The sequence below is a fragment of the Oncorhynchus keta genome, chromosome 6 (assembly GCF_023373465.1).
Source record: "Oncorhynchus keta strain PuntledgeMale-10-30-2019 chromosome 6, Oket_V2, whole genome shotgun sequence".
Taxonomy (NCBI): domain Eukaryota; kingdom Metazoa; phylum Chordata; class Actinopteri; order Salmoniformes; family Salmonidae; genus Oncorhynchus; species Oncorhynchus keta.
In genome coordinates this window covers 19,750,818-19,775,592 of record NC_068426.1, presented here as the reverse complement: position 1 = coordinate 19,775,592, position 24,775 = coordinate 19,750,818, and the positions used below count along the sequence as shown (strand labels likewise).

The 24,775-nt window shown below is 47.0% G+C and overlaps 1 protein-coding gene and 1 long non-coding RNA gene across 3 annotated transcripts in view; one reads left to right on the top strand and one right to left on the bottom strand.

Moving 5' to 3' along the window:
* Window positions 1–24,775, bottom strand: part of LOC118385178 (calsenilin-like) — a 43,537-nt gene that overhangs the window by 13,001 nt on the left and 5,761 nt on the right. Inside the window, exon 2 of the mRNA XM_035772091.2 lies at window positions 7,253–7,433. Coding sequence (XP_035627984.1) covers window positions 7,253–7,433 — 181 coding nt within the window. The remainder of the gene's footprint in view (window positions 1–7,252; window positions 7,434–24,775) is intronic.
* Window positions 425–24,775, top strand: LOC118385180 (uncharacterized). Of its 2 annotated transcripts, none has more exons than XR_004825968.2 (3): window positions 425–2,765; window positions 15,557–15,974; window positions 24,592–24,775. It is a non-coding gene; the product is annotated as an uncharacterized LOC118385180 (long non-coding RNA). The 2 variants fall into 2 exon arrangements; XR_004825969.2 differs by lacking the exon at window positions 425–2,765 and adding an exon at window positions 15,088–15,184.

Genomic DNA, 24,775 nt, shown 5'->3' with positions numbered 1-24,775 from the left:
GGGTTAGAATCCTGCTTCTTGAAGGCGGCAGCTCTAGCCTTTAGCTCAGTGAGGATGTTGCCTGTAATCCATGACTTCTGGTTGGGCTATCTACGTACGGTCACTGTGGGGACGACGTCATCGATGCAATTATTGATGAAGCCAATGACATGTGATGTACTCCTCAATGCCATTGGAGGAATCCCGGAACATATTCCAGTCTGTGCTCGCAAAACAGTCCTGTAGCTTAGCATCTGCTTCATCTGACCACTTTTTTATTGATCTTGTCACTGGTGCTTCCTGCGTTCATTTTTGCTTGTAAGCAGAAATTAGGAGGATAGAATTATGGTCAGATTTGCCAAATGGAGGGCGAGTGCTTCTTTGCAAACACATACAAGTTGAAATACTAAGAGTAAAAAATGCCTTTTAGGAGAAGTTTCCTCACTGTCAACTCTATTTCCACAGGGAGCAAACCACTACTATCAGAATGATCACAGAACATATTTAGTCCACTGATTAAATGTGTATTTTTTTTAACCTTTATTTAAGAACAAATTCTTATTTTCAATGACGGCCTAGGAACAGTGGGTTAACTGCCTGTTCAGGGGCAGAACGACAGATTTGTACCTTGTCAGCTTGGGATTTGAACTTGCAAACCTTTTGGTTACTTGTCCAACGCCCTAACCACTAGGCTACCCTGCCGCCCCAGATGTCTCTATAACCATGTGAACTGCCAGAACAGCACCAGGCAGACCCTTCTATCCATGCATATGGTATAAGGTTAGCTCATGTAATAGACCATTTTTAAAAAAACTGAGTGGCTGCGGTTATGGATTTTCTGAAATCTGACTTGCCTTGGCTATTCATATGGAGATTTCTGATGCGCAGGATTTTTCTGTTACGTAACTTCTGCTCAGTCTCCCACTGCTGCATCTCCCTCATTGACAGCAACACGGTGCAAAAGTAATGCTCATTTTCTCATGTAACACCACAGAAGCTAGAATGATGCACAGTCAGGTCAGTGCATTCCTAATGTGGAGGACGACCTCCCTGCGAAACAACAGCCCATTCCGACCATGTTTCACCGAGTTATCAACAAAAAAGGGGTTTTGAGCTAAAACAGACCTGAAGTGTTTTTCGGTTGTAGAATTGTGTTCAGTTGTTTAAGGTTCCAAACATGTCATTTTCTTATCCTATCTAGTTACTAAATGACAGCATAGGTTTCAAGTATCATGCTAGCTAGTCTTGGGTGTTAGCCTGGGTGAAATTACAGTAAAACAATGTAAACAGATGACCGGGAATAAAATAAAATAAACATTTATGCACAGGCCATTGTCTCCGCTAGTTCATATTGCTTTTATAATGTTAGCAATGTATCAACAAGTGACAATGTTTGAAAATGATATGACCTCAGTAGAATTATGCCTTAATCAATTGACTTGATGGATCAGCTTCTCACATAAGCTTTTAAATGCAGGTTAGTGGTTAAACATATATTTATAATTCTGGAGGTCAAATACCTTATGTAAAGCCAAGGAAATTTAATAAGCATGATGAGTTTGCTGTTTGTGAAGAGAATAAAGCCGTTTATTTTCTTAAGACAAGAGGAGTGCGCGTGACAAGGACAGCTAGAGCGCACATAATTGGTCAACTAAGCATGAATAATCATTGAAAAATGGTGAAAAACATATCCTACTACATTCCAATTAAAGTGAGATAAGAACATGATGGTTAATGTAGCTATTATGTGATCCATTTTAATCTGATTCATATTGTAAGGCAAAATATTGTGGTTGCGTAACATTACAATGTTGATGCATGGTTCATTTTCATACATTTCGAACCTATAGGATTAATTATTCAAATCGACACAAACATGAAATGATGGCTTATAGTACATTTGTTGAAAGTAACAAGCATTACAAACCAGAAACATGGCGATGAGACAAATATTGTGCACTTCTCGCCAGCTGTTACTTCCATCCCAAGGCTGTGGTTATTCCCGACCCACCGGCAGGTACAAAAGTAATGTTGCGGTAGTTCTGTTCTCTGTCTATTTAATTTAAATGTATTTACCATAGAAATTAAATTACAATTCCTAATGGTAGAGGCAATATATAATATATATAAGTTGTTTGTCATAAAATATTATGTATCTAGCTCTATCGATCTCTGAGTAATTAGGAACAAAACTAAAAAAAAGTGTTACATTTGTCCTGCTTCTCTACACTAACGATATGGTCGACATATTCGAACTATAAATTCTATGCCTCAAGCACGATTTCATGTTATTTTTTCAGGAGGGGTGTTAGACTACATGCAGCTATCATGTTGTACACAAAATACATGATCGACATGTCCGTACCAACTTTGTTGTGTGTTGTAACAGTATTGCAAACATAAGCACAAAACAAAGGTAGTCTGTTTCAAGCAAGACAGAGACAGGCAGTCTCTCAAATTCATTGCAAACTTTGGCTAGGTCTTTTTTCCTCAACTCTCGCTAAAACATGGCAGCATAACTATGAAGATTATCATCACCAATAGTAGGCAGTCTAAAGCAGTAGTTGACAAACGACATAAGGGTGCCGGGTGATGCAGACTTTGGTTACCTGTCGGGATACACATGCTCAGCTGCCTATAACATTCGGCTGCACAGAGGTGGAACAGCTTGGTAGCCTACTCTTCCATACTTGCATGATCATTGAGAAGCGAAAAATCAGTTAGATGGGATGGTGTTGGTTAACATATGAGGAGACATAGGCTACATCATCATGGTTCAGAGGAGGGTGAGTAAAGACAGGAAGTAAAGGAAGTGGCAGTTTGAGCAGCAGCTACGTAGTGTGCGTAAAAAAACACGGCCTTGAAACAAAGACAGCAGTACAAAGTGCTGATCGATCTTACGTTAAAGACAGATGTAGATGGCATATCGGCATTAATAACATACTCTTCGGATCAAACATTAACAACTGTAATGAGAGCAGCATTAAGGCCAATAGTCCCAAACAATTACAGTACAGCTCTATGTCTTAATTTAATGTAAATTCTAGTGGCTTTATTGGCATAGGAAACATATGTTTACATTGATAAAGCAAGGAAAATAGATAATTAACAAAGGTGAAATAAACAAAAAAATTAACAGTAAACATTACACTCACAAAAGTTCCAAAAGAATAAAGACAATTCAAATGTCATATTATGTCTATACAGTGCCTTGCAAAATATTCATCCCCCTTGGTGCTTTTCCTATTTTGTTGCATTACAACCTGTAATTGAAATGGATTTTTATTTGGATTTCATGTAACGGACATACACAAAATAGCCAAAATTGGTGAAGTGAAATGAAAAAAACAACAACTTTAATAACCCCTTTGCTATGAAGCCCCTAAATAAGATCTGGTGCAACCAATTACTTTCAGAAGTCACATAATTAGTTAAATAAAGTCCACATGTGTGCAATCTAAGTGTCACATGATCTGTCACATGATCTCAGTATATATACACCTGTTCTGAAAGGCCCCAGCGTCTGCCACACCACTTAGCAAGGGGCACCACCAAGCAAGCGGCACCATGAAGAGCGCTCCAAACAGGTCAGGGACAAAGTTGTGAAGAAGTACAGATCAGGGTTGGGTTATAAAAAAATATCAGAAACTTAGAACATCCCACGGAGCACCATTAAATCCATTATTAAAACATTCAACAACAACAAACCTGCCAAGAGAGGGCCGCCCACCAAAACTCACGGACCAGGCAAGGAGGGCATTAATCAGAGAGGATACAAAGAGACCAAATATAACCCTGAAGGAGCTGCAAAGCTCAGTGGAGATTGGAGTATCTGTCCATAGGACCACTTGAAGCCGTACACTCCACAGAGCTGGACTTTACGGAAGAGTGGCCAGAAAAAAACCCTTGCTTAAAGAAAAAAATAAGGAAACACGTTTGGTGTTCGCCAAAAGGCTTGTGGGAGACTCCCCAAACATATGGAAGAAGGTACTCTGGTCAGATGAGACTAAAATTGAGCTTTTTGGCCAACAAGGAAAACATTATGTCTGGTGCAAGAGAACACCCCAAGAACACCATCCCCACAGTGAATCATGGTGGTGGCTGCATCATGCTGTGGGAATGTTTTTCATCGGCAGGGACTGGGAAACTGGTCAAATTGAATGAATGATAGATGGCTCTAAATATAGGGAAATTCTGAGGGAAAGCTGTTTCAGTCTTCCTGAGATTTGAGACTGGGATGGAGGTACACTTTCCAGCAGGACAATGGCCCTAAGCATACTGCTAAATCAACACTTGAGTGGCTTAAGGGGAAACATTTAAATGTCTTGTAATGGCCTAGTCAAAGCCCAGACCTCAATCCAATTGAGAATCTGTGGTATGACTTAAAGATTGCTGTACACCAGCAGAACCCATCCAACTTGAAGGAGCTGGAGCAGTTTTGCCTTGAAGAATGGGCAAAAAATCCCAGTGACTAGATGTGCCAAGCTTATTGAGACATACACCAAGAGACTTGCAGCTGTAATTGCTGCAAAAGGTGCGTCTACAAACTATTGACTTTTGCCAATTTTAACCACACACTTTCTGTTTGTGTACATGGATTTTATAATGTTGTATGTTTTTCCCCCCAACACCACTTTCCATCAATTTGTATAGCAGGCCCTCATGCCAAATTGAGTCGAAAGAGTCGAAAGACTTTGCCTTTGTTTTGGTTTGTTTGTTTGTCAGTTAGGGTGTGTTGGGTGAATACGTGGCCTGTGATACGGTAATTTGGTAAAAAGCCAATTTGACATTTGCTCAGTACACTGCTTTTGCTAAGGAAATGTATCAGTCTGCTGTTAATGATCATGCAGAGGATTTTTCCAAGGTTGCTGTTGAAGCAATTATGTAGTTACCAGAACCCACTGGATTCTCCAGTCTTTAATAGCTGATTCTAAGATTTGTATTTGATCATGTATATGTTTTTGCTGTTTGAATACGTTTCTCAATTTCTTTCTTGGGTTTTTTCATTCTTCATCAAACCATTTGTCAATTTTGTAAAATTTCTTAGGTTGTCTGCTTGAAATGATACTTTTTAGGATTTCTACTGCCAAGTTTCACCTTCACTATTACAGTGAAACCCTTTGTCCAAGAAATTGTCTTGAAGGGATTGAATTTGTTGTTGATTAATTGTTTTTTGGTAGATTTCCACACTATTTTCCTTCGATCTATAGCATTTCTTAATATTATTCAGTTCCTTTGGCTTTGATGCCTCATGATTGAGCATAGCTCTGTTCAAGTAGAGTGTGATTTTGTTGTGATCAGATAGGGGTGTCAGTGGACTGACTGTGAATGCTCTAAGAGACTCTGAGTTGAGGTAGGTGTTTGTCCCCCTGCGTGCTGAGGGTCAGGTTCTTGTCCAGTTCTGGCATTTAGGTTGCCACAGACTAGTACATGTCCCTGGTCCTGGAAATTGTTGATCTCCCCCTCTAGGATGGAGAAGCTGTCATTGTTAAAGTATGGGAATTATATTGGGGGGATATTGGTAGCACACACAAGGACATTTTTCTCTGTGATCATTTCTAACCAGATGTAAAATTTTTCTGTTTTGACTAATTTCACAGTCGGTTAGGTCTGCATTCTATCAAATTAGCATACCTCCTGAGTCTCTTCCCTGATTCACAGGATGACAATGTCTGTATATCTAATTTATTTGATGAAGTCTCCTCTCTCTCTCTCTCTCCATCACTTAAACAATTCTGAATAGTTCTGAGACTACCAGAAAGAGTGAGTGTACCATCTGGTGTGCACAGAGAGTACTTCTACTATGTCATGTAATGAGTGATACTATCCAGCAGATGTAGATCCCTAGACATGGTTGTATTTGGGGTTCCTTACTGGAGTAGGATGAGTTGAGGCAGGGCAGAAGGGCGATGAAGGGGTTAATTTGGGGGCGGGATGGGGGTTTGGGGGTAGAGAATGGGTAAGGGTCTCTTAGCTCCGGTGAGTGCACGTGCAGATGTTAACCCCATTCTGCACGCACAGAAGGGCAATGTCAATCATTTAGATAGGTAGAGAAAATGAGGGCAAACGTGGTATAAGCAGCAACAGACACTCTACTATTCCCTCCATACTCAGCTCATGCTTTAACCCATAGTTCAGGTGCTGGATAGAAAAGTGAAAAATATATTCTTTCTTCAACAGCCCCTATTTATTTAACAATATTTTGCATAGCCTTGGATGTCTCTCTATTTGCATGTGTTGTACTTGGTAAGGGTATGGAAATGATTTGAAACGAAATAATCCACCAAGGCTTTGAATCAAATCATCGATAATCGAATAAGATCAATTGACAAAATGACTGGCTATAGTCTCTGTCAGGAGGCAGCTCTTCTCTATCTGCTGAGAGATGACAGGTATATTACTGTTAACACTGGCATTTTTATTTCAGTAATATTTTTAAGCTTCCTACACTGAACAAAAATATAAACGCAACATGCTATAATTTCAAAGATTTTACCGAGTTACAGCTCATATAAGGAAATCAGTCAACTGAAATAAATACATAAGGTCACAAAGGTAGGGGCGTGGATCAGAAAACCAGTCAGTATTTGGTGTGACCACCATTTGTCCTCATGAAGCGCGACACATGTGAAGCCTGTTGGACGTACTGCCAAATCTCTAAAATGACATTATGGTAAAGAAATTAACATTCAATTCTCTGGCAACAGTTCTGGTGGACATATCTGCAGTCAGAATGCCAATTATACGCTCCCTCAAAACTTGAGACATGTTTTGAGAAATAAGCTTTTTGTGCATCTGGAACATTTCTGGGCTCTTTTATTTAAGCTCATGAAACATAGGATCAACACTTTACATGTTGTGTTTATATTTTTGTCAAGTATAAATGCCTCCTAAAACCATTTATAAGAATTGAGAGAAAAATAAATAGTCAACAATAAAACATTTAGCCCTACAGCAATCAGTTTACTGTGACTGTGGAGGGAGCTAGAATGAATAGAGATTTATTGAGAGAGAGAGAGAGAGAGAGAGAGAGAGAGATTTAAATATAGTCCAATAAGATAGGGTAGATGCATCAGAAATAATGTAATCAGTAGTATAGGCCAGGGGATTGAAAGACTGCATCCCCTCCCCCTCTACTCCGCCTTCATCTTCACTCCACCCCAGCTATCCCAAACAGGGTAGGACACATACAACACTGTGGCTGGGATGACTGAGCCTCATATTAGTTACAGTAGTTAGTTGGGTAGTTAGTTCTGCTCTGTCCCATACCTACCTGGCCCCTGTGCTCGTGTTGTGTTGTCGATGATCCATTTGACGAGACAGCACTTCATCAGAGATTTACGACTGATCCGCGGCTTCTGCCATTTCCCTCTGTCCTCCCTCTGTCCTCCCGGGCTGGGCTCTGTTCCGTTGGCATCAGGCAGGAGGCCACTGTCCATTCCCTTCCCATCAGCCTGGGGGACAGAGAACTGGGTTAACAGATGACAGAGAAAAGGGGAAGGACACGACAGAAAGGACTGTTAGTACAGACAGAAAAGAGATGTTAGTATACTTCAGAGAGGGTTGTTGGTACAGAAGGGTTAGTGAATACACAGAGGAGAAATTATGGGCTGGACAGAGGGGGAGGAAGAGAACACGATTTCAAAATAGAAACACAATTGTGCAAAGAACCCCACAAGGCTTAAAATCAGCCATTCCTAAGCAGACTTAAGTTGTCAATTCCTTCAACTTGCCACCTATGCATTACCTAGCAACAACGTCTCATTAGAAGTTAGAAGAAAGAGTGATAAAACAAGGGAGGCAGGAGGCTGGTAATACAGGATGTTGTGACTGAAGATAAGATGAGGATGGGTTGTAGGATTAAGAAAATAATAGAGAAGGAAAGAGGTAGCATCAACCCCGTCTGAATGGAGGAAAACCTACTATGTATTCAGTAGTACATTTGGTTCCTTGAAAGTTGTGAAAACGTGTTTTTTTGGTTTCACATTGGTTGTAGTAACGACGCCATACATTTCCTGACTGGTAAAAGTGAACATTTTTTAAAATATGTTTTGAATTTCTCCTGTTCTGTTTATTTTTAGGTTTCAGGGAGGTTCTGAGAACATTTAACTCTGTTTCCTTGAACGTTTTCCTGGGAGGTTTAATTAACCGGAAATTCACTGAAATTAACGGAAATTCTCTGAGAACGGAAATGATCTATTAACACCTCACTGCACAACGACAATCCCTATTTGCCCTAAAAGTTTTTGTGTATGCATTGATATGTAGGCTACATGTGCCTTTTACATTTAGGTAAAAGGTAGGTGAATAATTACAATTTTGCAGATTAACACTGGAGTGATAAATGATCAGATGGTCATGTACAGGTAGAGATATTGGTGTGCAAAAGAGCAGAAAAGTAAATAAATAAAAACAGTATGGGTGGGCTATTTACCAATAGACTATGTACAGCTGCAGCGATCGTTAGCTGCTAAGATAGCTGATGTTTGAAGTTGGTGAGGGAGATAAGTCTCCAGCTTCAGCGATTTTTGCAGTTCGTTCCAGTCACAGGCAGCAGAGTACTGGAAGGAAAGGCGGCCAAATGAGGTGTTGGCTTTAGGGATGATCAGTGAGATACACCTGCTGGAGCGCGTGCTACGGATGGGTGTTGCCATCGTGACCAGTGAACTGAGATAAGGTGGAGCTTTACCTAGCATGGACTTCTAGATGACCTGGAGCCAGTGGGTCTGGCGACGAATATGTAGCGAGGGCCAACCGACCAGAGCATACAAGTCGCAGTGGTGGGTGGTATAAGGTGCTTTAGTGACAAAACGGATGGCACTGTGATAAACTGCATCCAGTTTGCTGAGTAGAGTGTTGGAAGCCATTTTGTAGGTGACATCGCCGAAGTCGAGGATCGGTAGGATAGTCAGTTTTACTAGGGTAAGCTTGGCGGCGTGAGTGAAGGAGGCTTTGTTGCGGAATAGAAAGCCGACTCTTGATTTGATTTTCGATTGGAGATGTTTGATATGAGTCTGGAAGGAGAGTTTGCAGTCTAGCCAGACACCTAGGTACTTACAGATGTCCACATATTCAAGGTCGGAACCATCCAGGGTGGTGATGCTAGTCGGGCATGCGGGTGCAGGCAGCGATCGGTTGAAAAGCATGCATTTGGTTTTACTAGCGTTTAAGAGCAGTTGGAGGCCATGGAAGGAATGTTGTATGGCATTGAAGCTCGTTTGGAGGTTAGATAGCACAGTGTCCAATGACGGGCCAAAAGTATATAGAATGGTGTCGTCTGCGTAGAGGTGGATCAGGGAATCGCCCGCAGCAAGAGCAACATCATTGATATATACAGAGAAAAGAGTCGGCCCGAGAATTGAACCCTGTGGCACCCCCATAGAGACTGCCAGAGGACTGGACAGCATGCCCTCCGATTTGACACACTGAACTCTGTCTGCAAAGTAATTGGTGAACCAGGCAAGGCAGTCATCCGAAAAACCGAGGCTACTGAGTCTGCCGATAAGAATATGGTGATTGACAGAGTCGAAAGCCTTTGCAAGGTCGATGAAGACGGCTGCACATTACTGTCTTTTATCGATGGCGGTTATGATATCGTTTAGTACCTTGAGTGTGGCTGAGGTGCACCCGTGACCGGCTCGGAAACCAGATTGCACAGCGGAGAAGGTACGGTGGGATTCGAGATGGTCAGTGACCTGTTTGTTGACTTGGCTTTCGAAGACCTTAGATAGGCAGGGTAGGATGGATATAGGTCTGTAACAGTTTGGGTCCAGGGTGTCTCCCCCTTTGAAGAGGGGGATGACTGCGGCAGCTTTCCAATCCTTGGGGATCTCAGACGATATGAAAGAGAGGTTGAACAGGCTGGTAATAGGGGTTGCGACAATGGCGGCGGATAGTTTCAGAAATAGAGGGTCCAGATTGTCAAGCCCAGCTGATTTGTACGGGTCCAGGTTTTGCAGCTCTTTCAGAACATCTGCTATCTGGATTTGGGTAAAGGATAACCTGGAGAGGCTTGGGCGAGGAGCTGCGGGGGGCGGAGCTGTTGGCAGAGGTTGGAGTAGCCAGGCGGAAGGCATGGCCAGCCGTTGAGAAATGCTTATTGAAGTTTTCGATAATCATGGATTTATCTGTGGTGACCGTGTTACCTAGCCTCAGTGCAGTGGGCAGCTGGGAGGAGGTGCTCTTGTTCTCCATGGACTTGTCCCAGAACTTTTGGAGTTGGAGCTACAGGATACAAACTTCTGCCTGAAGAAGCTGGCCTTAGCTTTCCTGACTGACTGCGTGTATTGGTTCCTGACTTCCCTGAACAGTTGCATGTCGCGGGGACTATTCGATGCTGTTGCAGTCCGCCACAGGATGTTTTTGTGCTGGTCGAGGGCAGTCAGGTCTGGAGTGAACCAGGGGCTGTATCTGTTCTTAGTTCTGCATTTTTTGAACGGAGCATGCTTATCTAAAGTGGTGAGGAAGTTACTTTTAAAGAATGACCAGTGATGGGATGAGGTCAATGTCCTTACATTTACATTTACATTTAAGTCATTTAGCAGACGCTCTTATCCAGAGCGACTTACAAATTGGTGCATTCACCTTATGGACATCCAGTGGAACAGCCACTTTACAATAGTGCATCTAAATCTTTTAGGGGGTGAGAAGGATTACTTATCCCATCCTAGGTATTCCTTAAAGAGGTGGGGTTTCAGGTGTCTCCGGAAGGTGGTGATTGACTCCGCTGTCAATCTGTCGTGAGGGAGTTTGTTCCACCATTGGGGGCCAGAGCAGCGAACAGTTTTGACTGGGCTGAGCGGGAACTGTACTTCCTCAGTGGTAGGGAGGCGAGCAGGCCAGAGGTGGATGAACGCAGTGCCCTTGTTTGGGTGTAGGGCCTGATCAGAGCCTGGAGGTACTGAGGTGCCGTTCCCCTCACAGCTCCGTAAGCAAGCACCATGGTCTTGTAGCGGATGCGAGCTTCAACTGGAAGCCAGTGGAGAGAGCGGAGGAGCGGGGTGACGTGAGAGAACTTGGGAAGGTTGAACACCAGACGGGCTGCGGCGTTCTGGATGAGTTGTAGGGGTTTAATGGCACAGGCAGGGAGCCCAGCCAACAGCGAGTTGCAGTAATCCAGACGGGAGATGACAAGTGCCTGGATTAGGACCTGCGCCGCTTCCTGTGTGAGGTAGGGTCGTACTCTGCGGATGTTGTAGAGCATGAACCTACAGGAACGGGCCACCGCCTTGATGTTAGTTGAGAACGACAGGGTGTTGTCCAGGATCACGCCAAGGTTCTTAGCGCTCTGGGAGGAGGACACAATGGAGTTGTCAACCGTGATGGCGAGATCATGGAACGGGCAGTCCTTCCCGGGAGGAAGAGGAGCTCCGTCTTGCCGAGGTTCAGCTTGAGGTGGTGATCCGTCATCCACACTGAAATGTCTGCCAGACATGCAGAGATGCGATTCGCCACCTGGTCATCAGAAGGGGGAAAGGAGAAGATGAATTGTGTGTCGTCTGCATAGCAATGATAGGAGAGACCATGTGAGGTTATGACAGAGCCAAGTGACTTGGTGTATAGCGAGAATAGGAGAGGGCCTAGAACAGAGCCCTGGGGGACACCAGTGGTGAGAGCGCGTGGTGAGGAGACAGATTCTCGCCACGCCACCTGGTAGGAGCGACCTGTCAGGTAGGACGCAATCCAAGCGTGGGCCGCGCCGGAGATGCCCAACTCGGAGAGGGTGGAGAGGAGGATCTGATGGTTCACAGTATCGAAGGCAGCCGATAGGTCTAGAAGGATGAGAGCAGAGGAGAGAGAGTTAGCTTTAGCAGTGCGGAGCGCCTCCGTGATGCAGAGAAGAGCAGTCTCAGTTGAATGACTAGTCTTGAAACCTGACTGATTTGGATCAAGAAGGTCATTCTGAGAGAGATAGCGGTAGAGCTGGCCAAGGACGGCACGCTCAAGAGTTTTGGAGAGAAAAGAAAGAAGGGATACTGGTCTGTAGTTGTTGACATCGGAGGGATCGAGTGTAGGTTTTTTCAGAAGGGGTGCAACTCTCGCTCTCTTGAAGACGGAAGGGACGTAGCCAGCGGTCAGGGATGAGTTGATGAGCAAGGTGAGGTAAGGGAGAAGGTCTCCGGAAATGGTCTGGAGAAGAGAGGAGGGGATAGGGTCAAGCGGGCAGGTTGTTGGGCGGCCGGCCGTCACAAGACGCAAGATTTCATCTGGAGAGAGAGGGGAGAAAGAGGTCAGAGCACAGGGTAGGGCAGTGTGAGCAGAACCAGCGGTGTCGTTTGACTTAGCAAACGAGGATCGGATGTCGTCGACCTTCTTTTCAAAATGGTTGACGAAGTCATCTGCAGAGAGGGAGGAGGGGGGAGGATTCAGGAGGGAGGAGAAGGTGGCAAAGAGCTTCCTAGGGTTAGAGGCAGATGCTTGGAATTTAGAGTGGTAGAAAGTGGCTTTAGCAGCAGAGACAGAGGAGGAAAATGTAGAGAGGAGGGAGTGAAAGGATGCCAGGTCCGCAGGGAGGCGAGTTTTCCTCCATTTCCGCTCGGCTGCCCGGAGCCCTGTTCTGTGAGCTCGCAATGAGTCGTCGAGCCACGGAGCGGGAGGGGAGGACCGAGCCGGCCTGGAGGATAGGGGACATCAAAGGATGCAGTCAAAGGATGCAGAAAGGGAGGAGAGGAGGGTTGAGGAGGCAGAATCAGGAGATAGGTTGGAGAAGGTTTGAGCAGAGGGAAGAGATGATAGGATGGAAGAGGAGAGAGTAGCGGGGGAGAGAGAGCGAAGGTTGGGACGGCGCGATACCATCCGAGTAGGGGCAGTGTGGGAAGTGTTGGATGAGAGCGAGAGGGAAAAGGATACAAGGTAGTGGTCGGAGACTTGGAGGGGAGTTGCAATGAGGTTAGTGGAAGAACAGCATCTAGTAAAGATGAGGTCGAGCGTATTGCCTGCCTTGTGAGTAGGGGGGGAAGGTGAGAGGGTGAGGTCAAAAGAGAAGAGGAGTGGAAAGAAGGAGGCAGAGAGGAATGAGTCAAAGGTATACGTGGGGAGGTTAAAGTCGCCCAGAACTGTGAGAGGTGAGCCGTCCTCAGGAAAGGAGCTTATCAAGGCATCAAGCTCATTGATGAACTCTCCGAGGGAACCTCCAGGATACCCGGGCCAGGTCGATTAGAAAGGCCTGCTCACAGAAGTGTTTTAGGGAGCGTTTGACAGTGATGAGGGGTGGTCGTTTGACTGCGGCTCCGTAGCGGATACAGGCAATGAGGCAGTGATCGCTGAGATCCTGGTTGAAGACAGCGGAGGTGTATTTGGAGGGCCAGTTGGTCAGGATGACGTCTATGAGGGTGCCCTTGTTTACAGAGTTAGGGTTGTACCTGGTGGGTTCCTTGATGATTTGTGTGAGATTGAGGGCATCTAGCTTAGATTGTAGGACTGCCGGGGTGTTAAGCATATCCCAGTTTAGGTCACCTAACAGAACAAACTCTGAAGCTAGATGGGGAGCGATCAATTCACAAATGGTGTCCAGGGCACAGCTGGGAGCTGAGGGGGTCGGTAGCAGGCGGCAACAGTGAGAGACTTATTTCTGAGAGAGTAATTTTCAAAATTAGTAGTTCGAACTGTTTGGGTATGGATCTGGAAAGTATGACATTACTTTGCAGGCTATCTCTGCAGTGGATTGCAACTCCTCCCCTTTGGTAGTTCTATCTTGACGGAAGATGTTATAGTTGGGTATGGAAATCTCAGAATTTTTGGTGGCCTTCCTGAGCCAGGACTCAGACACGGCAAGGACGTCAGGGTTAGCAGAGTGTGCTAAAGCAGTGAGTAAAACAAACTTAGGGAGGAGGCTTCTGATGTTGACATGCATGAAACCAAGGATTTTTCGATCACAGAAGTAAACAAATGAGGGTGCCTGGGGACATGCAGGGCCTGGGTTTACCTCCACATCACCCGCGGAACAGAGAAGGAGTAGTATGAGGGTGTGGCTAAAGGCTATCAAAACTGGTCGCCTAGAGCGTTGGGGACAGAGAATAAGAGGAGCAGGTTTCTGGGCATGGTAGAATATATTCAGGGCATAATGCGCAGACAGGGGTATGGTGGGGTGCGGGTACAGCAGAGGTAAGCCCAGGCACTGGGTGATGTTGAGAGAGGTTGTATCTCTGGACATGCTGGTTGTAATGGGTGAGGTCACCGCATGTGTGGGAGGTGGGACAAAGGAGGTATCAGGGGTATGAAGAGTGGAACTAGGGGCTCCATTCTGAACTAAGACAATGATAACTAACCTGAACAACAGTATACAAGGCATATTGACATTTGAGAGAGACATACAGCGAGGCATACAGTAATCACAGGTGTTGATTTGGGAAAGCTAGCTAAAACAGTAGGTGAGACAACAACAGATGTTCTGTATTATGTCATATTTCATGCCAGGAATCGTAGCTGCTGCTTTTGCAACAGCTAATGGGGATCCTAATAAAATACCAAATACCGATAAGTTATTTGGAGTTTTTTTAATAGCTTCCTTAAAATGTTTACTGAACGTTTCAATAACACTGCTAGCTTATTTTGGGATAACTTTGTTTTAACTCCAAGGACAGATAGGACACATGGAAATTAATTTCCTTCGGCATTAATCATTGTTTATTGTGACGAGCCATCAGTGAGTTTCAAACCTATAATCTTCTGTTCTCTATCCATGGAATTAGTCCACAGTGCCACAAGGATAGAGCTATCATGTTTTTTACGCATACAAAGCTGTTCATTTTAGTCTATTCCAGGGTGTGTGTGTGTGTGTGTGTGTGTGTGTGTGTGTGTGTGTGTGTGTGTGTGTGTGTGTGCGCGTGCGTGCGTGCGTGTGTGTGTGTGTGTGTGCTGTGGATTCTTGTTTTGTTAGTGTTTGAAGAGAGAATGGAGCAAAATATCGAGGGAGATACCCAGCCCCCTCATCATCTCTTCCTCTCCTATTTGAATATGAAAGGAAGCCAGGGCACACAGAGCATTGAGAAATTCAGAAAACAGCATCAACATAAGATCAGCGTCAGGGTGGGATGAGTACTGGCCATGCGTTGAAAACCCGGACATATAATTAAATGTATTTATAAAGCCCTTTTTACATCCGCAGATGTCACAAAGTGCTTATACAGAAACCCAGCCTAAGACCCCAAATGAGCAAGCAATGCAGATGTAGAAGCATTGTGGCAAGGAACAACTCCCTACAAAGGTAGGAACCTAGGAAGAAAACTAGAGAGGAACTTGTCACATCTGCTCCCACTACGCCCTCTGTTGTCCATCCGGTGTTGTCCTAACCTTCAGTTCTCCCCCTGTATAGTCTCTCTCTCTCACTCTCTCTCTCCCTTGGTGTGATTGTGTGGATGGAGACAGATGTGCTGGAGTCAGAGATAATCCCTACCAGCTGCATATTGTCCCATAAATCAAGACCTCTACATGTACTCATTCCTGCCATCTCCACGCTGCCAAATTGTAATCTATTATCTGTTAGTTATGATTCTAGCCTTTTGTCTTTGCTCTAGATCCTGTTTGCTCTGCTGTGCATGTTTCCCTGCCTTACATCATTTTTGTCCTCTCCTTGCAGAACCGCTCTGTCTCTGTCTCCTGTCTCCTGTTCCACATCTCACCACCAACCACCCTGTTCTGGATATTTCTCACCACCATTACCTTGGATTTCCCCCAGGACCTATTCCCCTGTTCCACGCTGCCAACTCCAACCTCACTCTACACTCCTGGTTATTGCAACTCATCTGAGCTGCCCTGGTTCTGCACTACCCATTTGCTGTGTTCAATAAAGCAACAGCCCTACTCTGCCTGCTCTCATTGATTCAGGCACCGACAAGAGTTTTCTGGACCGAGGGGTTGTTAAACAGTTGGGCCTGGACACTGTTTTGCTCGATTCACCTTTGGAAGCCAACGCTCTCAATGGAAAACTACTCTTCCGTGTTTTGGAGAAAACGGTTCCTGTTATCCTGCGTCTCTCTGGTAATCACCAGGAAAAGGTCAGTTTCCATATCATCGACTGTGCTCACTCACCTCTGGTTCTGGGCCATCCATGGTTAAAGCTACACAACCTACAGATTGACTGGTCTATCGGAAGGGTTACTACTTGGAGTACATTTTGCCATTCTAATTGTCTACATTCTGCCATATATCCTGCCTTGTCTGCACCCCAGTCCATTCCAGAACCCTCAGACCTGTCTTCTGTTCCTCCAGAATATCACGGTCTAGCTCCTGTATTCAGCAAGCACCACACCCCATCTCTGCCGCCTCATCGGCCTTACGACTGTGCTATTGAGTTTCAGCCTGGAGCTCCCCTCCCTAGTAGCAGGTTGTATAACCTCTCTCGCCCAAGCAAGAAGCCATGGAGGAATACATCCAGGACTCCCTGGTTGTCGGACATGTCAGGCCTTCTTCCTCTCCAGTGGGAGCTGGATTTTTCTTTGTCAAGAAGGATGGGTCACTGAGGCCATGCATAGACTTCCATGGGTTGAATAGTATCACCATCGGGAATAAGTATCCCTTGCCACTTATTAGTTCTGCTTTTGCCCCCCTCCATGGTGCAACTGTATTTACTAAACTGGACCTCTGGAATGCCTACCACCTTGTCCTCATCAGAGAGGGAGACGAGTTGAAGACAGTATTCATCACACCACTTGGACATTTTGAGTACCTCGTAATGCCATTTGGCCTCACTAACACACCGGCCGTTTTTCAGGGCCTGGTGAATAATGTCCTGAGGGATGTCATTGGGCATTTTGTTTTTGTATATGTGGATGACATTATTATTTTTTCGAAGGACATTGCGGCTCACAAGCAACACGTCACCCAAGTTCTCCAAAGGCTATTGGAGAAAAAGCTATTTGTCAAGACTGAGAAATGGGAGTTTCATGTTTCCTCTGTATCCTTCTTGGGTTACATTATTGCTCAAGGACAGCTACGAATGGACCCTGCCAAGGTTAGGGCAGTCACAGAGTGGCTTGCGCCCATGAATCTGAAGCAGTTACAGCGTTTTCTGGGGTTTACCAATTTTTATAGATGATTCATCCGTGACTAGTCGTTTGGCAGCTCCTCTCACTCCTCTCACCTCAACCTCCACTCCATTCCACTGGTCCCCTGAGGCAGAGGCAGCATTCCGGGGAACGCACCGCTTCACTTCTGCTCCTATCCTTACCCAGCCAGACCCAGAACTCCAGTTCGTCCTCGAGGTGGACGCTTCCGACACTGGGGTAGGGGCAGTCTCAACTTTCTCCCTTGGATCAGAAGCTCCATCCTTGTGTCTTTCTGTCCCGCAAGTTCTCATCTCCAGAGAGAAATTTTGAAGTAGGCAACCGTGAACTCTTGGCTGTTAAGCTGGCTCTGGAGGAATGGCGTAACTGGATAGAGGGTTCAGCACATCCCTTCATTGTGTGGACGGATCGTAAGAATCTAGCCTACATTCAGACCGCCAAACGTCTCAACTCTCGGCAGGCCAGGTGGGCATAGCTTTTTGGTAGATTCAACTTCACACTCACTTATCGCTCCGGATCTAAGAATACCAAGCCTGATGCCCTCTCTCGTCAATTCACCACAGACAACAAAGGTGCTGAGCCTGAGACCATTATGCCATCCTCCTGCATTGTTGCTGCTGTCACCTGTGAGTTTAAGGCCCGTGTTCGTCAGGCTCAGCTAAACCAGCCTGATCCTGGAAACGGTCCTGGTAAGGCTCTGTTTGTGCCAGATTCAGTTCATTCTGATGTTCTTCAATGGGCCCATTCTACTCACCTCACCTGTCACCCTGGCATGAATCGGACAGTCACCTTCCTACGTCAGCGATTTTGGTGGCCCACCATGGAGAGAGACACTAGGGAATTCATCTCAGCCTACTCGATCTGTGCCCAGAATAAAACCTCCACCAAACCTACATCTGGTCTGCTTCGTCTTCTTCCCATACCTAGTTGCCCCTGGTCACAAATAGCGTTGGACTTTGTCACTGGGCTTCCCCCATCTAATGGTAACTCAGTCACCCTCACTATTATTGACCGATTTTCTACAGCGGCTCACTTCATTCCCCTCTCCAAGCTTTCCGTCCTCCAGGGAGACTGTGGATCTGCTGGTATCCCATGTTTTGCGACTGCATGGCATCCCGAGTGACATTGTTTCTGACAGAGGTCCCCAGTTCACATCCCAGGTTTGGAGAGCCTTCTGCACAGCTCTGGGCATTAAGGTCAGCCTTTCGTATGGTTATCACCCCCAGATCAACGGTCAAACCGAGCAGGCCAACCAGGAGTTGGAAACTGCTATACGCTGTGTTACTTCAGCTAACCCTTCCTCCTGGAGTGCCCAGCTACCCTGGGTGGAATATACCCACAACACCCTCATCAACACCTCATCAGGTATGTCTCCTTTTGAGTGTGTTCTGGGTTACCAACCTCCCTTGTTCCCTGCACAGGAGGTTGAAGAAGCGGTGCCCTCAGTCCAGGACAACATGCTCTGTTGTCATCGCACTTGGAGGAGGGCCCGGAATGCTCTTCTTCGTGCCTCTGCCAGGACCCAATCCAAGGCTAATCGTTGTCGTGCTGCGGCTCCAGTCTACACTCCAGGCCAAAGGGTATGGCTTTCTTCGAAGGGCTTGCCTCTGAAAGTGGTTTCGAAAAAACTAGCTCCCGACTCATTGGCCCCTTCGAGATTGATCATGTCATAAACCCTTCTGCTGTTCATCTAAAACCCCCGGACTCTCTCAAGATTCACTCCACCTTCCATGTTTCATTAATTAAACCAGTCTGCTCCAGTCCCTTGTCCCCTCCTGCAGCTGCTCCTCCACCCACTCGTCTTATCGACGACCATCCTGCCTATAAAGTCCGGTGGCTGTTGGAAGTGCGCCATCGGGGCCGCGGGTGGCAGTATCTGGTGGACTGGGAGGGATATGGGCCTGAGGAGCGTAGCTGGGTGCCGCATCTGTCAGGACCCGGTTACGAACCCGAGTCTCCGGTGTGAGAAACAGTCACCTAGTGTTTTAATAAAGTAAGAAATTAAAGTTCTTCAGGCAAAAATATAAATCCACAACGTCAAAAGTAATTCCAAGAAAACAAAGGTAATCCTCCAAGTCAAAAAGTAAATCCCCAAGGTGGTAGGTACAGCAGAAAAAGGCCTCGAAAGCTAATCAAAAATAATTAAACAAGAACAAAAACAGAGTACCACAAGAGAGTCCAACTGGAGCAACAAATGTTCACAGCATCACTGGGGCTGGGTGCTAACATTCAAACACAGAGCAAAGAACTGAGGAAAACTAAGGGTTTAAATACAATCAAGGGAAACGAGGCACAGGTGCAAAAAATAACTGGGAACAAGGGGGAAAAATGGTCAAAAAGCACAATGGGGTCATCTAGTGACCCAAACCGGAACAACCCTGGCCAAATCCTGACAAATCCCCCCCCCCATAGGAACGGCTCCTGACGTTCCTACCAGCTTTCTTGGGGTGGAGGGCCCTGAACTGTCGAATGAGGTCAGGGTCCAGTATGTCTTTGGCAGGAACCCAGGAGCGCTCCTTGGGACCGTAGCCATCCCAGTTCACCAGATACTACCAGGACTGCTGCACCCGGCGGGAATCCAGTATCCGATGGATTGTATAAGTCGGCTGACCTCCGATGACACGGGGCGGAGGGGGAGGTCTGTCTGCCGGGACAAGGGGAGAAAAAACAACACATTTTAATAAGGAAATGTGAAACGTGGGATTAATCTTCAGGGATCTGGGTAAGTGTAGGCGATATGAAACGGGGTTCACTCTCCTGGCAACCTTAAAGGGACCGATTTATTTCTGGGACAGCTTGCGTGACTCCACCCGTAGCGGTAAGTTTTTTGTGGAGAGCCAGACTCTCTGGCTGGGGCGCAGGGTAGGCCCGGGACGGCGACGTCTGTTGGCTTGTTGTTGGTACCGCTGTGAGGAACGCAGAAGATTTAAGACGGGTCTTCCTCCACGTAAGCCGACAGCGTCTGACGAACTTCAAGACTGAAGGCACTCAGACTTCTGCCTCCTGGTCCGGGAACAATGGAGGGGCATAGCCAAACTGACTCTCGTGCGGGGAGATACCAGTGGAGGAGGAGCGCAAGGTGTTGTGCGCGTTTTTCGGCCCAAACAATGAAGGACGACCATGTGGACGGGTTGTTAAGGGCCATACATCTGAGGGTGGTTTCCAGCTCTTGATTCATCCTCTCTGTTTGGCCGTTGGACTCCGGGTGGTACCCTGAAGATAGACTGGCAGAGGCCCCTATGAGTTGGCAGAAGGCCTTCCAAAACCTTGAGGCGAACTGGGGACCTCTGTTGGAAACCATATCTTGAGGAATGCCGAAGACTCGGAACACATGGTTAATTACCGACTCAGTTTCCTTGGCAGAAGCTAACTTAGTCAGGGGGATGAACCTGGCCGCCTTAGAAAACCTGTCGATGATGACTAGGATAGTAGTATTACCATGGAACGGAGGAAGGCCAGTAATAATGTCCAACGAGATATGGGACCAGGGTCTGTGGGGAACAGGTAAAGGGTGAAGGAGTCCTTGAGGGCGTAGGTGAGAAGATTTGCCCTGGCAGCACACGGGGCAGGCCTTGACGAAAGTGGCAACGTCTTCTTTTATGGTGGGCCACCAGAACTTTCGCTGGATGAACTCCAAGGTGCGACCTACGCCCGGGTGACAGGTGAGGCGAGAGGAGTGCCCCCACAGAAGGACCTGGGTCCTCGCTGCCTTGGGGACAAACAACCGATTGGCAGGACCTCCTTTCGGATCCGGTTCGATAGCTTGAGCTCGTATCCTCAACTTGCCACGAGATCGGGGCCACGATCTGAGCAGCAGGAAGGACAGGCATGTCAGTGTCGTCTCGAATGGCAGGAGCGTAGACTCGGGACAAGGCATCCGGTTTGAGATACTTTGACCCGGGCCGGTAGGTGAGGATAACCTGGAATCGGTTGAAGAAAAGAGACCATCGAGCTTGTCTGGAGTTCAACCACTTCGCCTGCTGGATATACTCCAGATTTTTGTGGTCCGTAAGCACTTGAACCGGGTGAGAAGCCCCCTCGAGCCAGTGTCTCCATTCTTTCAATGCCATCTTAACCGCGAGGAGGTCACGATCCCCCATATCATAGTTCCTCTCGGCCGGGGTAAGCCGGTGTGAGAAGAGAAGCAAGGGTGGAGCTTCTTGTCTTCACCCCTCTGATACAGGACAGCTCCAACACCAACCTCTGATGCATCTACCTCCACTACAAAAGGTTCATCCGCAGTCGGTAGTGTCAGGATGGGAGCAGAGAGGATGCGCTGCTTGAGTCCTTGGAAGGCCGTCTCAGCTTCTTTTCCCCACAAAAACCTTGCGTTTCCACCCTTGGTTAAATCTGAGAGAGGGGCTGCCACCAAGCTGAAGTTCTTGATGAACTTGCGGTAAAAGTTTGTGAAGCCCAGGAAACGCTGAACTTCCTTAACGGACTTGGGGGTGGGCCAATCCGCTACCACCCCTACCTTCCTGGAGTCCATTTGGACTCGACCGGGTTCCACTACAAATCCCAGGAATTGTACTCGGGATGAATGGAATTCACATTTTCCCGAATTAACGTACAAATGGCTGTCTAGGAGGTGTTTGAGTACTTGTCTGACATGCTTTGTGTGTTCTTGAAGGGAGCTCGAAAAGATGAGGATGTCATCCAAGTAAACGAACACGAATATGTTAAGCATATCCCTAAGCACATCGTTTATGAGCGCTTGGAACACAGCCGGGGCGTTGGTCAGGCCGAAGGACATCACCAAGTATTCGTAGTGACCAGTAGGCATGTTGAAAGCGCTCTTCCACTCGTCACCGGGTCTGATACGCACAAGATGGTATGCGTTCCGCAGGTCAAGCTTAGTGAAGACAACTGCTTCCTGGAGCAGCTCAAAGGCTGTGGCCATAAGGGGTAGGTGGTAGCGGTTACGGACGGTTATGGCATTGAGTCCCCGGTAGTCGATGCAAGGACGTAATCCACAGTCTTTTTTGGCCACAAAGAAAAACCCTGCTCCCGCCGGAGAGGTGGATGGACGCATGACGCCTGCTGCCAGAGCGTCCTTGATGTAGGTATCCATAGCAGCTCATTCGGTGGGAGCTAGGGAAAAGATCCGACCCCTGGTGGGACAGGTGCCCGGAAACAGGTCAATGGGGCAATCGTAAGGTCTATGGGGTGGTAGAATGGTGGCCCTCTGTTTGCTAAATACCGGTTTGAGGTCATGGTAACACTCGGGAACTCGGGACAGGTCGATGGATTCTAGAGACTCGGGAGTAGAACTCAGGGAACTCGGGAAGATACAAGTGGCTTGGCACGTAGGACCCCACTGCTTGATAGTGCCCACAGACCAGTCGATGTGAGGGTTATGGCTGTGAAGCCAGGGGTATCCAAGGACGAGAGGGAACTCGGAACAGGAAATCAGATGAAAGTTCATCACTTCCTGGTGTTGGGAAACTGAAAGTCGCAAGGGGGTAGTGACACGAGTGACAAGTCCAGATCTCAAAGGGCTTCCATCCAAGGTAGTAACCCTCATGGTGTCACTTAGAGGTTCAGAGGGAACGCCATTCTCCTTCGCCCAGACACCATCCATGAAGTTACCTGCGGCTCCAGAGTCTACCAAGGCTTGAAGGTGAAGCTTGTGGTTGTCCCAGGAAAGGGTGACTGGAATGAGCAGACGGGAGTTGGACGGATGGGAGAAGGTTATGTTTCCGGTTACAGTCCCCCCAGGTCTGCACGGGACAGAGCGTTTCCCTGGAGCCCGGGACACGTGGAGCGGAAATGACCCGGTTTGCCGCAATATAGACAGCATCGCTCCCTCATCCGGCGGTCTCTTTCAGCCTGAGAGATGCGTTTTATCTGCATGGGTTCCGGTGGAGCCAGTGAGGATAAAGGTGGGGACTCTGAGCTGGGACTGATAGGGGCTAAGGCGAGAGGTCTACGGTTGAGTTCTCTCTCTCTCAGATGCTGGTCAATGCGCGAGGCCAACTTGATCAGGGACTCGAGACTGTCCGGTGGTTCCCGAGTGGCCAGTTCATCTTGGATAGTGTCGGAAAGACCCTTCAGAAAGCACACCATGAGCGCCTCGTCGTTCCAGCCACTCGCTGCTGCCACCGTGCGGAACAGGATGGCATAGTCTGTCACGCTGCGCCGACCTTGGCGGAGAGTCAGGAGCTGTTTGGCTGAGTCAGGGCCGCTGGTAGGACCTTGAAACACTCGCTTGAATTCCTCAGCAAAGGCAAAGTAGCTGGCACAGCAGAGACTTTTGGCATCCCACACAGCAGTAGCCCAGGCCAGGGCTTTTTCCGACAGCAGGGTGATGATATATGCGATCTTGGATGGGTCGGTGGGAAACGACGAGGGTTGCAGCTCGAAGGAGAGAGAACATTGGGTGAAAAACCCCTTACAAGCACTCGGATCACCTGATAACCGTTGGGGAGGCGGAAGAAGAGGTTCAGACGAGGTTCAGCCATGGGCACGTGAATCTGAGGTACTGGGGCGGGAGCTGTTGCCGGGGGAAGTCGATCAGATATCTGCTTTATGGAAGTCAGCATCTCCGACAGAAGATGAGAATGTCTAGGCATTAAGGCCTGTTGCTGATCCAAAGCAGCTTCGTGGCTGGACAGTTGGTTGGACAGTCCCCTCGTGTTTGGACAGCGTGGCAATAAAGTCCTGGGAACTGGCTGCCTCTGGGTTCATCTAGGCTCTGTGTTTCTGTCAGGACCCGGTTACGAACCCGAGTCTCCGGTGTGAGAAACAGTCACTTAGCAAACTGAGCCACGAATAGTCGGCAGAACCCAGAAGACGAGGCAGACACAGCAGTACTTGAGACAGAGTTTTAATAAAGTAAAAAAGGAAAGTTCTTCAGGCAAAAATATAAATCCACAAAGTCAAAAGTAATTCCAAGAGAACAAAGGTAATCCTCCAAGTCAAAAGGTAAATCCACAAGGTGGTAGGTACAGCAGAAAAAAGCCTCAAAAGCTAATCAAAAATAAATAAACAAGAACAAAAACAGAGTACCACAAGAGAGTCCAACTGGAGCAACAAATGTTCACAGCATCACTGGGGCTGGGTACTAACATTCAAACACAGAGCAAATAACTGAGGAAAACTAAGGGTTTAAATACAATCAAGGGAAATGAGGCACAGGTGCAAAAAATAACTGGGAACAAGGGAAAACAAAAGGGTCAAAAAGCACAATGGGGGCATCTAGTGGCCAAAACCGGAACAACCCTGGCCAAATCCTGACAGCGTCGTCATATTCTGGATCCCTCCCTCTTTACAGGATTTTTACACCTCACACCCAGACAAGCCGGGTCGTGCGCCAGGTAGCGTTTGTAGAGGGGGTGGTACTGTCACATCTGCTTCCACAACGGCCTCTGGTGCCCCTCCGGTGTTGTTCTAACCTTCAGTTCTCTCTCTCTCTCTCTCTCTCTCTCTCTCTCTCTCTCTCTCTCTCTCTCTCTCTCTCTCTCTCTCTCTCTCTCTCTCGTTGTGGTTGGAGACAGGTGTGCTGGAGTTAGAGCTAATCCCTACCAGCTGCATATTGTCCCATAAATCAAGAACTCTACATATACTCATTCCTGCCATCTCCCTTACATAATTTTTGTCCTCCTTGCAGAACCGCTCTGTCTCCTGTTCCACATCTCACCACCAACCACCTTGCTCTGGATATTACTCACCACCATTACCTTGGATTCCCCTGTTCCACGTTGCCAACTCCAACCTCACTCTACACTCCTGGTTATTGCAACTCATCTGAGCTGCCCCGCTTCTGCACTCCCCATTTGCTGTGTTCAATAAAC